General features: G+C 40.8%; 1 protein-coding gene across 15 annotated transcripts in view; it reads left to right on the top strand.

Annotated features, from left to right (window-relative positions):
- Positions 1 to 499: 499 nt before the first annotated feature.
- The window catches only part of CADPS2 (calcium dependent secretion activator 2), a gene marked incomplete at both ends in the record, with an annotated part of 405,485 nt that continues 392,418 nt past the window's right edge, over positions 500 to 13,566 (top strand). For all 15 annotated transcript variants that reach the window (XM_084229261.1, XM_084229256.1, XM_084229258.1 and 12 more), the window contains one exon: positions 500 to 838. In XM_084229261.1, the coding sequence (XP_084085387.1) occupies positions 500 to 838 (339 nt within the window). The remainder of the gene's footprint in view (positions 839 to 13,566) is intronic.

Raw genomic sequence — 13,566 nt, 5'->3', positions numbered from 1 at the left:
CGCAGCCTTTGCAAAGTGCACGCCCCGGCACCCAGGCGCGGGTGCACGGTGGCCCGGGGCAGCGTTGGCGCGCGCACGCACACTGCGCAGCCGGGCGCCCGCTCCCCAACATTCCATTCCACGTGTTGCTTGTTGTAGGAGCCACAGGTTCCCCACCTGCGCCCGGGCGCGCGGGGCGCTCCGCCTCCGGCAGCGGGTGCTGGGTGGCCCCGGGGCGCGCGGCGTCCGCGCGGGCCGAGCAGTTGCGCTGCGCTCGGGCGCACCCCCTCGCTAACTCCGCCTATTTAATCCCGGCGGCTCCCCGCTCCTCGTCCTCCCGGCTCCTGCCCGCCCCTCGCGCCCGGCTGGTAGGAAACACTCCAGTCTCTAACTCGACGTGTCCGGAAAGATCAGGCCAGTTTCCCTTTCGTTCTGCGGCCGCCGCGGCCAGCGCGCGCCTCCCTCCGACCCGCGGGCGCAGCACCCGGGGTGAGACCCCCGGCGGGGCGCCCGGAGCACCATGCTGGACCCGTCTTCCAGCGAGGAGGAGTCGGACGAGGGGCTGGAAGAGGAGAGCCGCGATGTGCTGGTGGCCGCCAGCGGCTCGCAGCGCGCGCCGCCGGCCCCGGCTCGGGAAGGGCGGCGGGACGCGCCCGGGCGCTCGGGTGGTGGTGGCGCGGCCAGATCCGCGAGCCCCAGCCCCTCGGTGCTCAGCGAGGGACGCGAGGAGCCGGAGCGGCAGCTGGACGAGGAGCAGGAGCGCAGGATCCGCCTGCAGCTCTACGTCTTCGTGGTGCGGTGCATCGCCTACCCCTTCAACGCCAAGCAGCCCACCGACATGGCCCGGAGGCAGCAGAAGGTGGGTGGCCCGCCGGGCAGGACGCCTCCTGGCGCCACTTCTTCCTCCCGGGGGGTTTCTCTTGGGAGAGCTCTGGGGCGCTGCCTTGGACTCCACGCAGGACCTCGTGTTTTTTTTTTTTTTGCTAGCTTTTATGAGCACGGGAATCTTTGGGTGTCGGGGAGACGGCGCTGTAGCCCGCTGGGCATCTGGTGGCGCGGACGCGTCTTGTCCCTGGGTGGCAGAACCCAGCGGCCAGCTGCAGCGTCGTCGCCCCCGGCGAGCTCGGCTTTGGCCAGGTTAGGTGGCAACTCCCATCAACTTTAATTTGACCACCTCGCCTAGCTGCGTCTAGCTTTGCCGAGGACCCGAGTAAGTGTGCACTGGGCGGGACAGGTGGCATGCGGACACTACCATGTTAGCTAGAGCGAAGGCTGCACTGGGACGGAGGTGAATGAATTAAAAACAAAGTTGAATTGACAAGTTTCCTAAATCGTTGTATAGCTAAGGGCTTCCAATCCTAGCACCGAAGAAGGTATGCAGCTCTGTAGAGTTGCTGTTGGTTAATTCCTGATCCTTGCAGGCCTAATGATACAACATAGTGATAAAAATAAAGCTTGGTGCAGAACCACTTCTTAAAGGATGCTCCCCTCTCCGCTCTTTTCTCCCCAAGCGCTAGAATCTACTTCAGGTGAAATGTCTGCCAACTTCAGCTTTAAAACAAGACCCCAGGGGTCTAATGATCTGTGGCAGACAAAGATAATGACTCAAATTGCCCTAATTGGGTGAATACTTCAATAGAAAGTGTCTAAGGAAGTCTTTAAAAGAATAAGGAGCCTGGAAGGTTGGGTAGAAATTCTGTAACAGTTTCCTTCCTTTGGGAGAGAAGATGTGGAGACCCAGAGGGATTGTAAGTGCTTTAGGACACCCTAGATGCACAGATGTTAATTTGCTCCCAAGTAATAACTTCAGCATGTGAGGCATTTCTTAGAAATTTGGAGAGCTTTTCTGTTGACTTAAAAACAGTATAGTTCAGGGTAAATGCAGTCTTCTGCCGTCCCACTGACCCATCCTCTGAGAACAGGCCTCCATTAAGCAGCTATTTCGAATCATTTTCCGGGCATGCATGTAGGATAGTTCTCTATGGCCGGCGACTAATGATGCAGCTCCTTCAGGTACCTAACCCTGTAGGTAATTCAGTCTTATTAGAGCTGGAAAAGATGTTGATATACTCAGGGCAGACCCCTCTTGTGGAGCAGAGAATACGTCTGAGAAGCATTTCCTGCTCTCAAGCCAATTGGCATGATTGAAGCCACCATTATCCAGGGCAGTCTTGACTGCCCTGGGAGTTTTTGGAAGCCTATTTTGCTTCCAGTATGAGTACTATACTTTTATATCCCTTCCTGCTTTGGGTTTTGTTGCCTCTTCTTAACTTGGTAGGTCAAGTGACTTTCAATTTCAGAAGTCCTTTTTAAATTAAACCTAAGTAATTTTTGACATTGTAATATCTGGCCATATAAAGTCTATGAATAGCATCCAGTCTCCAAGTTTTATCATTTATACTGGCATTTAAATTTAGTGTATAAAGGTATAAAAGTAGTGTATGGTGACATTAAGAAGCTATTCCTGTTTGGAATATGATCCTCGAAGTTTGCAAAGAAGTCAGGTACTGATAGCTGACTTACATTGTGCATACTTGTTGCATTGCGTTAATAAACTCTCCCTGGTTTGTTCAAAGAGTCTAGATCTTTATGCCTCCTGTTTAAATAGAATGTTTGTTTCTCCAGAAATCATTTGAATTGGCAATCAGGTGCATTCACAATACTGTAGAGACTAGTTATAACCTCATCCACGCATTATCAGAAGCAAACTCCAAAAAAGCAAAACACTGCATAGAATTAGGCAAAACACTGTACAGAATTGTACAAAAAATATTTGGAACACTTGGAAATCTTTTTGAGGGTACTATCTCCTAACCCAAGTATTTTCCTTATTCAAAACTTGAAAGGTCCCGCTTTTTTTTTTTTTTTGAAAAACAGGTTGCGCTAAGAAGAGCTGGAGCAGTTCTTGGCAGTCAGTTTTACTCCTAGGACAAAATGAAATGGAATTTAACTATTCTGGTGAATTTGATGCAAAAGCCAATAATTAATGCCAAAAACTTTAAGTTTTGAATTATACAGTTGGGTTATATAAGAGCAGTAACAAGATAATTGCAAAATCACTAATCCATTGTATATTTTTATTCTGTATCTTCAAGTCATCAGATGTCTAGTAAAAGGAGTTAATAGCTTAAATTGTTGTCATTGAAATGCATATTGCTGCTTACTCACTTCTCCCAACTTTGAGAATTTAGAAACTCAGAAATTGAGATTTGAAATGGGTCCTCATTTTAGAAATGAAGAAAATCACTGAAATTAGAGCCTCATCCTGGACACCAGTACTCTGGTCTCTCAGCAGTCAAGGCCCTCGGAGGCCCTGTTAGGACTGGTGAGCTGAGCTGCAGTGTGTGTATTTTTCACTTGGCTAATATAGCCCACGAAACTAGTAAGGGCTTGTGTCCATGAGTTCAAGCTTAATAGCATTAAACTCATTAACTACACTTGTCTGTCTTGGCTTTTGGCTAAGTATTTCAACTGGGAGGAGTAGTAGTGGTCAGCTAAGACCAGTCAGGTACTCTGATAGAGTACTGATGGCAATACAGAAAATTCTGGGGGTGAATGTGGGCCAGACAACAGTGACACAGCTCTGTGCCAGCTCCATCACCCCCCCCCCCAAGTGACTTCAGTTTTGAATGATGCTTAAGTCTGATGCTCATTCACCTTGATTACCTCGACCTCAAAAAAGCTAATAGTAAAAATGAACTTTGAAAGATTCTAGATCTTCAGTTAAAGATGGGATCCTTGTGGAAACCAGAAAAACAGTTGCACAAATGAAGCAAATCTGTTATTACTTAAAAGCATTTCGTTGAATTTGGGAAAACATTGAGATCCTGGAGTTAAACACTTAGAACAAGGGGATCCTTGCTGGTTAGAAGGTGTCAGGAGAATCTTACGAACTTAATGACCACAGAAGAGGTTAGATACAGATTCCCTTAGTTGTGGGTTAATAGACTGGTCTCAGGTTAGAATTACACTCCAGCTGGGCATGACACAAAGTTTGCCTGCGAATCCAAACCTGCATATGTAGGTTTCAGCCAGAGCTGGCTCTGTTCATTATCTTTGTTTTCATTAAATTTAGTAAAAGGTGTTGAGAAGGCACCCAACTATTTTTTTACATTAGACATAATGAAGGAATTTCAAAGACTCAAATGGTACCTAATAACTTTCTATATGATTTGTGTACCCATGTTCTTTGTTTCTCTGTGCCGAGCCATTGTGACTGTGCCTTATTAAACCTCTTTATATAATCACTTCACCACTGTTCATAATTTTCCTCACTAATTCTGAGAAATGTATACAATTAATAATGTGAGATTGCAGATGGTGGGGAAGTAATCTCCTTGGGTAGAATTGATCAGGGAGAGAGCATTGGAGGGACATAGCATTGAGTAAAATACATGGGGGGGGCCCTTGCTCACAACTCCATCTGAATGTTACTCTACAATGAAGGGGCCACTTCTGTCCCTCTTAGGATAGAGTATCCCATTTGGGTTTTTTTTTTTTTTTTAAGATTTATTTATACAAGCACAGGGTACAGTCAGAGACATGGGAGGGTGAGGGGTGAGGGTGAGAGAATTCACCAGATCCAGAGTGGAGAGTAGAACAGGCAGACTGACGAAGTACACTGCTGAGGGGAGCAGCGGGCAGTGGGAGAGGTCTGCACGCCATGTGGGACCCTCACCCGGCGGCCAGGGATCGAACCAGTGCTGCAGAGGCAACGGGCAGCTTCACAACCCAGCGCTCAACCGCTGTGCCACCGGGGAGGCCCTTTTTTTTTTTTTTTTTTTTTTTTTTTTAATCTTCTAACTGCTTAGGTGCTTCCCATACTCAGAACTAACTTTATAGAAAAGATGGTACAAATTTACAGAGGATGGGAAACATGCATGGGGAGTCATTGTGCCTGGGTGCTATGTTGCCCCCTCTTTGGGGCCTAAGACTCAGCGGTTGCCTGGTGTATTCTCCGCACAGTGCAGGGTGAGTAAGAAGTTAGTGTCTGTTGGATGCACAAAGTGTCAGCTCTAGTCCATTTCAAAGGATGTGAGGCATCTGGGATGGAGGAGATATAAAGGTAAGAGTCTGTATTCTGTGGAAACGAATGTTCATCATGCCGTAAGACCTCCAGGACTCACCCCATCTTCTAAAGCCATATAGGTGGTAATACCTATGGGCACAGAACTGGTGACTTCAAAGTGCCCCATTCCCAACGCCCCTACCAAGCCTTCAAGAGCAGCAATGTAGATGCCTCACCGTATGTCTTGCTTTCTTGCTTGCAAGTTCCCAGCAGATCTTGTGAGTCTGAGAAAGCATCCTTTCAGGAAGTTAGGATAATTCAGCCTTTGCATTCCTTGGGCTTTGGTAAATTACAGAGCAAATACAGAGGGGCTTGGTTATATGGCTTGCAGCTTCTATTAACAGGAAAGACTTTGTCCAGAGGGAGTGAGCTGAAGACGTGAGTACAACCTTAGACTGAATGCGAGCGCTTTTCTCTGAGATACTGTTTGCTGCTTCAGCTGGTTGAGCTAACCCTCTACAGGGTATCTTGAGACCACAGCACTTAATTTGGTGGAGTGAGTTTTGCTAATGGGAACTCAAATGGATTAAGTGATACTGGCATTTGCTGCTTTCTTCCAAAATGAAATCAGCTGTAATTTTGATATGTAATAACTGCTTATGAAGTGAAATAAAATATTGTAATTGTGTGTTTTCCCTCTTTAGTTTTTTAAGTGAAACAGCTCCCTTTTATCTGTAGACTCACAAGATAAATAGCACAGCTTGTAAGGTCTTAAAGACCTTCAGAACAAAATTAAAGTTGACTGCCAGGTTATGAAGTCTGGGAATTCTGAATGGAAAAATCCAGTTTTCTTGTGCAAGGGGAGCAGGTCTGGCGTTGCTGTGCTACTTCACATGCATTTCAAATGAAGGTGGGCTGCATACTTGTGTACTATTGCGTTTCACTTTTAGGCTCACTTAAGACCTAAAGATTGTAAATAATGGAAATACTATTGGACTAGATGTCATCTTCCCTAAAATTTTGAGTATTCAAGAATCAAATTTAAGGGATTGTCTGAATTCTATGATACCTCATTTTATGTCCACTGACAGTGTTTAAGTTGCCTAAGGGTTTTGATAGTATTTTCTTTTTAAAAAATCTGATTCTTATCCTGGGCTGCACATTACAATCACCCAGAGAGCTTTTAAAAAGCCCATTATCGAGCTTGTACATCATACTAATTAAATCAGTCTCCAGGGTTGCTTCTTAAAGCTTCCCAGGTGATCCCAGTTTACAACCCAGGTTAAGAACCCCAGTTTTAAAGGGACTGGTGCAATAGCTTATTTTCACCTAGGCAGGGTGAAAGTATTTGCTGTAATGGATGAGATTACTGAGCAAATGGCAATAGGGATGCTCTAAGTATGGAACAAGAAAACATCCAAATAATCTAGAAGTTGTTCAATGAATATAGTGGGAGGTCACTACACATTTATTTAGGCTTTTAAAAGGCCTTTCACTTGGTGATGTTAGGTGACATGCTGGAGGCAATTAAATTACATTAGCAATTGTGTAATTTATTATAAATCCACAGATAGAAAAACTACATCAGTAAAAGAAAATATTGGAAGCTGATGGTGAACGCGAATGTTGCTTTCCATTCTTAAATGAACTAGGAGGATGAATACAGTGAAATCTCAAAGTCAGCATGGATACTGAGTAATGCCTAAAGAGCCCACTTCTCAGAATTCCAGGTTCATCTATGAGCAGGTTATTTCCTCCGTGAAGCTAGAGGACATGCATGTAGTTTTTTTCAAAAATCTACTAAATTAAAATGAGTTAAACAAGAATTTACCTAAGAGCATCTCGATATCTTTCTCATCTCTCCAGCATTCTATTTTTTTTTTTTTCAATGCCAACATTCTAACATGGGATGGACAGTTAGGAAGAGCCTATACTGCCCTTTAATTGCATCAGTAGGTGAAGTTGTTGGTTTGCATTTGGGACCTTTAAATCGTAGAGCAACACTGCTGTTCAGTTTTGCGTCTTGAAACTTTATCACTTCGCTTTGTAAACTTTATGGTTTTCATTTTATAACCTTCAAGTTGGTGATGAAATTTTACAATGAAAATGTTACCAGGGAAAAGGGTATGAATATCTTAAAGGCTGTCTTTGCCAGTCTGGTAGCTGAGATATTTAATTTGCTCCATTCTGATTGAGGATGAATGTGCTGTGTGGTCTTAATGTCATTTTCCAGGTTTTCTGTTGATTTTAATTCATAATTAATTTTAATTTTGAATCCGTTACCGCAATGCTGAGGCTGGTGTTGCATGGAACGTGTTTGTATTGTCTGCCTTTCATTTAGTTCTTACACAAACTTTTTCCTTAAAAACTTCCTACTCTTCCACAATCATCTTCCTATAAAATTTCCTATATAAAGCACAGAGTTAGCTATTGCTCCCAAATAGCTAAACAGCCAAATAGCTGTTGTTGTATTCTCCAGTTTTGATTGAGTCAGTTATGAAGCTGTAAGGCCAAATCACATTCTTTCCTTCATTAATTCATTGGTCAAATATTTGTTGAGCCTCTGTTATATGAGTTTAACATTATCCAGTGTTCTGGGAATATGACAGAGAACAAAACAAGCAGAAATCCTCTCATGGGCTAATGTTAAATAGTGTATGTATAGATTATATAATATAAATATATTTCTTTACATCCATTTATAGGTTATCTATTCTAATTCATCATGTTCTTTTTTCCCTACTTTTGACTTCTAGTTAATATATGTTATTTCATGGGGTTGGTTTCAATTTCTGTGTCAGATTTTAAATGTTTCTCTCTTTTTTCCATATAAAAATATTCACCAATGCAGCATATTGGCTGAGAGGTCACTGTGACTCTAGGGGCACTGAATTCATTCTTTTCTAGGACTAACTTACTGTGTGAGCAAGGCATTTCATCTGACTTTTTTCATTTGTAAAATGGGGATGATGACCTCATAGAACTCTCAGGATTAAATGTGATGATGAGTATTACATCCAAATGCTTCGGTTTAGGCACTGCCATTTAAAGTCTGTTTGGGAAACAGTATTTTCTGTATATTCAATCTTGTAGGAATATAGAATCTCCATTTAGTCAAGCCTGTTATGTCTTTGTGATATTTTATAGTTTTCATTATATAGACACTAGCATTTACCATCAAGATTTTTTTTAAGTTTGTAATTTTTGTTCTTGTGACTTACCTTTTTCTATTGTTACAAGTAAATGAAAAAAAAAATTTGATACCCGATCATACTACTCTGCACTATTGATTTAGTAATTCACTTCTGAGGTTTTATAGGTTGGCAGTGGAATCATCTGATAGTGATGACTTTGGGTCTCTCTAGTGGCTGTTCTTCTGTTTCATATGGCACTGCATTCATAAGAATGTAAAGAACAGTTTGTAGTCCCAATGACTTTGTCTTGTTGTAGACTTTCCTAGGAATACTTTTAGTATTTTATATTAGTGACTATTTGGTTAATATTTTAGGAAAGGTAATCATTATGAAATCTTACTGAGGGCCTCCCTGATGGTGCAAGGGGTTAAGCACTGCACTGTGGGGCGATCGCAGCCTCTGCAGCATGAGTTCGATCCCTGGCCGGCAGGGGAGCAACCCACATGGCACAGCAGACCTCTCCTGTCTCGCCCTCTGCTTCCCTCGACAGTGTGTTCGGGTCGGTCTGCCTGTTCTGTTCCCCGCTTTGTCTCTGGTGGGTCCTCTCACCCCCTGCATCTCTGGCCTGTACCCCAGCTTTTGTGTGCATGAATGGATAAATCTTTAAAAAAAAAGAAAAGAAATCTTACTGAGATATCTTTACTGGATAGATATTCTTTACAGTTTAAGTTATTCTACTTTACTACATTAATAAAGATAAAAACAAACCAGGAATGGGCGGTTAAATGTTAACGTATCTTTTTTCCTTTTTAAACATACCGTTGATTTTGAGTTCCCTACACTTAATTTTCTTTAATGCCTATTTTCAAAAGAGAAAGAAAGGTCTGTTATCTTCTGTCTTGTGTTGTCATTGTCACAGATTAGGTTGTAAAGAAATTGTAATCTTCAGTGAGAAACATTTTAACCTTAATCTATGCTCTAGAATGTTTTATTTTTTTAGTGTAAAGTATCTTGCACTTTTGACTTGACAGAATCTACTGGTGAGATTAACTACATCCAGAATCTTTTAATTTCTTTAATCTGTTGGATTTTTTTTCCTTATTTCAGATTCAAATATGTGATTTCAGAAAATTAGCCTTTAGGTTTTAAGCATGTCTAGTTCAGATTTGATCCTTCATTTCAAAAAGAAAAGCATTAGATATGCCAGATAATCTTGTTGTTACAAAAATACATGTTAACTTTATAAATTCTGTTTTCTAAATCGTGTTCTTTGTTTCTTATTTTCCTTGGAATTTTAAGTGTAAAATTGTCTTAGGTAAGGGAGACTTTAGCAGTACTTTCATCTGTCTTCTTAGGGTCATTATTTTCTGCTTTATAATAAAAACAATTCACAGACTTTGAATTTACCTTGAGATATAGTTTGGCATCAGTCTGTATGTTATATTATGAAATATATTATTATTTTCTCAAAGTATTTGAGATTTTTTCCCTTTGAACCAATGCTTATATAATAAGAGTAATAAAAATTATAAGTGTTGGAATTTTATTCTCTTCAGTAATAGTTTTAAGTTTATGTTGACAAAGAATGTGGTTCACTGAAGTGTTATTGTGTGTAATTAGTATTAATGTTTACATAACAAATTATATGCTGACATTAAGATTAAAAATTTGTTGTATAATAATTAGCATTATAGTAATCATTTGTATCTTATTTTTGTTTGTCACTGGCTTCTTTAGCTGTATTTATTTTGCATTTCTAGCAGAATTTGATGCCGGCCTTTTAATCATAAAAAGATTTGTAACTGCATTTATAATTAATGAAAAGTAACTCTCTTTGATTCACTTGAAGTGTGTGTGTGGACATATTCTGCATTATTCAGTATTATCGTTAAAGCTACTTTCTTTTGGGGGAGTTCATTAGATATTAATGAATATCCACAAAATGTACTTATCAACACAGTCATATAAACACACAGAAAATTTTAAAAATAAAATTAAATGATTGATTATCTCTTCAGTCTCAGGTCACTAGATTTATTCCCTCAAGAAGAAAAGAAAAAAAGATGGAACTGGAAATGTGCATTGGATTTAGCAATAGGGTGAAGACCCTAATATTGTGACTCTAGTAACTCATTTTAGGTATAATTTCAAATCTGACTTTTTCACATGTTTACAATTGACTCTTGAAAAATGTGGGGACAGTGGTGTCTCACAGTGAAAAATCATGTCCAACTTTTGATTCTCTCAAAATTTCTAATATCCTGCTGTGGATCAGAAGCCTTGTTGATAATATAAAACGTAATTGTTCTATGTATTGTTCTATGCATTATATGCTTTATTCTTAGAATAAAGTAGGCTAGAAAAAAGAAAGTTAAATCATAAGGTAAGCATGCTTTCTGTGACTCAAGTACATAAATTCTGGGCTCTTGTTTTGATAATAGAGACCACAAAGAGTTGTTATAAATACATCAACCCTGAAAGCACACTGAGTATTAAGGTGATTAACTGCTTGACTAGGTTCAAAGAGGTGGTTATAACGTCAGTCTTTGTGATGATGTTTTAATGAGCCTGCATTTCATCTTAAGCATTAGGATATTTTAGAATGTCTTATATATTCATTTCCAGTAAATGGAACAGATACACATGGTTCTTGCTACTTATAAAGAGTAAGTTGGGCCTCCCTGGTGGTGCGAGGGGTTAAGAGGCAACCTATGAAGCTGTCCACAGCCACTGCAGCACAAGTTCGATTCTCGGCCAGGGAACTACCCACTTGGCACAGCACGCCTCTTCTGACTCACCTGCTGCTCTCTACAGCAGTATATTTCAGTCAGTCTGCCTGTTCTGCTCCCCACTCTGTCTCTGGTGAATCCTCTCACCCCCCCACACTTCTGGCCTGTACCCCAGTTCTTGTATGCATAATAAAATAAATCTTAAAAAAGTAAGCATATTAAATTTTCAATAAAATCCAGCTTAAAATCATGAGAATATACATTTACATTATTGTACTCTGTTGACACCATACATTTACATTTCTTTGCAAGAAAATCTTCCTGTAAGTGGATTCTTGCAGTTCAAACCCATGTTTAAGGGGCCACTACATTTCTAAATTGTGTTTTGTATGGACTCCAGCCTTTCTTACATCATCTGAGTAATTACCTGGGGCCTTGCTGCACAGTAGTTAAGCTTTAGCAGTGCTGTTCTTTGTATTGACTGTTTTGTGGGAGAAACTGTTTAAATATGAATATATGTGAACATGAATTGTTAGTGGCTTTTTATAAACATACTTTTCTTATAAACATGAATGTTAGTGGTTAACATATGTTTCAAATGTGTTTATAATGGAGAAATAGATTGCTTTATGCAAGCTGCAAATAGCAAATCTTTGACATTAATTGGGGGAATTAGTAGATTGAATTCTTCATTTTACTTTTAAATGAAACATTTAAACTCAAAGAACTTGTGCAAATTTGGGATATATAAATGAGAAAGTGGGGTGAAAGCCGGTTGATGTAATTTTTTAGCTGGATGTCTGTCTCCCTCTTGTCCGTCTCCCTTCCCTCTTTGACTTGGCAACTTTGTATTCTATCTTATTAGAATCTTATCTGTAGGAAGGGAGAAAATTCTGTTCTTCCTTGTCCTCCTCGTCTGTAAAGTGACTCACTTAATTAAGATATTCTGAAGGTTATATAAAATTTATGAAAAAACCCCTAGCACAGTGCCTGGCATGGGGTAGATCTTCAGTGAGATTCCTTGATCTTTTTTTTTCCTTCATTATTTTCATTCAGTAAAGAAAATGTTTCATTCTGTAAAGCATATTGCATTTGGTCTACCAATAATTGAATTGATATGTGAACACATGTTGTAGGTTAGTCACTTTGAGGTGATGAGTATATAGGTGTGAGTAAGTTGGTCCTCATGAGGTTTACATTCTAGCAGAGGTGATGGATAAACCACAAAAATACTCATATATGTGCATAGTAAGGGATAGTGACTGTGGTTTGGCAAATGCTATTTCAGATAGGGTGGTGAAGGACAGTCTCTGCAGAGCTGACAGTTGAGTCGTGAGCCACATGGAGATGGGCTTTGGGGAGAACAGCATTAACAGCAAGTGCAAAGACCTTGAGATGGGGTAAAATAGTCTTATGAAGAGCAGCAAGGAGATCTAGAGTGGCTGGAGTGCTGTGTGAATGGGAAAGTGGGAAGTGATGAGAGTGCAAAAGTAGGCATGGGCTGCCAGCTTATATAAGTTCTTTAGGTTGTGGTTGGATGTTAAGAATTTAAGTGTAGGAAGCCATTGACAAACTGAGCAGGGTCAAGAAAAAAATGTAGTCAAGATTTTCAAAAGATCTTTGAGAATAGCTAGTACTACTGCATTGCACAACTCCAAAGGACGCCATTTATGTGGCATTTAAGACACCCTCCTAAAGTTATACAGTGTTGAGAATAGACTAGATTGTGGGTCAAGAGCAGAAGCAGGAAGACCAGTCAGGAGGTTATGGAGACAGTTTATATTTGAATAGGATGATGCAGCCTAAGAAGTGTGAATATAGGTAGTTTTTTACTTAACAGTATATATTTTCATTAATGCATGATAATGAGCATTGTAATTTGATCCTTTTGAACAACAGGGTTTAGACTGAGCGTCTGCTTGCAGTTTTTTCTTTCTATATGGGGCTCTGCATTCAGCATAAACCACTATTGTTTGAATCCCCTGAGGCAAATTTGGAGGATCACTGATGATTGTGTAGCAGGTTGGTGCCCCTAATCTCTGCATCCGTTGCTCATGGGTCATCTGTATAGTGTTTTAAGAATAAAACATGATAAAAACATTTAATGTGTCTTAATGAAATAATAAACATGTTTGTGGTTATTTTACCACATCCAAGCATTGTGGAATTTACAATACAAAACAATACTCTCCTGCCCCACTCTCCATTTCCGGAGGAAACCCTTTTTTTTTTTTTTTTTTTAACTCCAAGCACTATTTCTAATTCTTCTGGAAAACATAGATTGAAGTAACTAATGTCAACCACTTAATCTTAATTTTTAGACTTTAGCCGTTACTTCCTATAGAAGGGACAGGGTGGGAGGTCCTCCTTGGTGGTGCAAGGGATTGAGTCTCAGCACTATGAAACTATCTGCAGCCACTGCAGCACTAGTTCGATTCCTGGCCAGGGAGCTGACCCACATGGCGCAGCAGACCTCTCCTGGCTCACCTGCTTCTCCCCTCAGCAGTGTACTTCTGTCTGTTTTGCTCCCCACTCTGTCTCTGATGAATCCTCTCACCACCCCCCTGCCCCCCGCCCCCCACCCCCTCTGGCCTATACTCCAGCTCTTGTATGTATAAATAAATAAAAATCTTCTAAAAAAAAAAAAAAGACAGGGCAGGGTGGGGAGAGTAGCTCTCTCACACAACCATCTGGCTACTCTTTTACTAGGAATATG

Source organism: Talpa europaea, assembly GCF_964194135.1.
Source record: "Talpa europaea genome assembly, chromosome: 3".
Classification (NCBI taxonomy): domain Eukaryota; kingdom Metazoa; phylum Chordata; class Mammalia; order Eulipotyphla; family Talpidae; genus Talpa; species Talpa europaea.
This window is presented reverse-complemented; position numbering and strand designations above follow the sequence as displayed.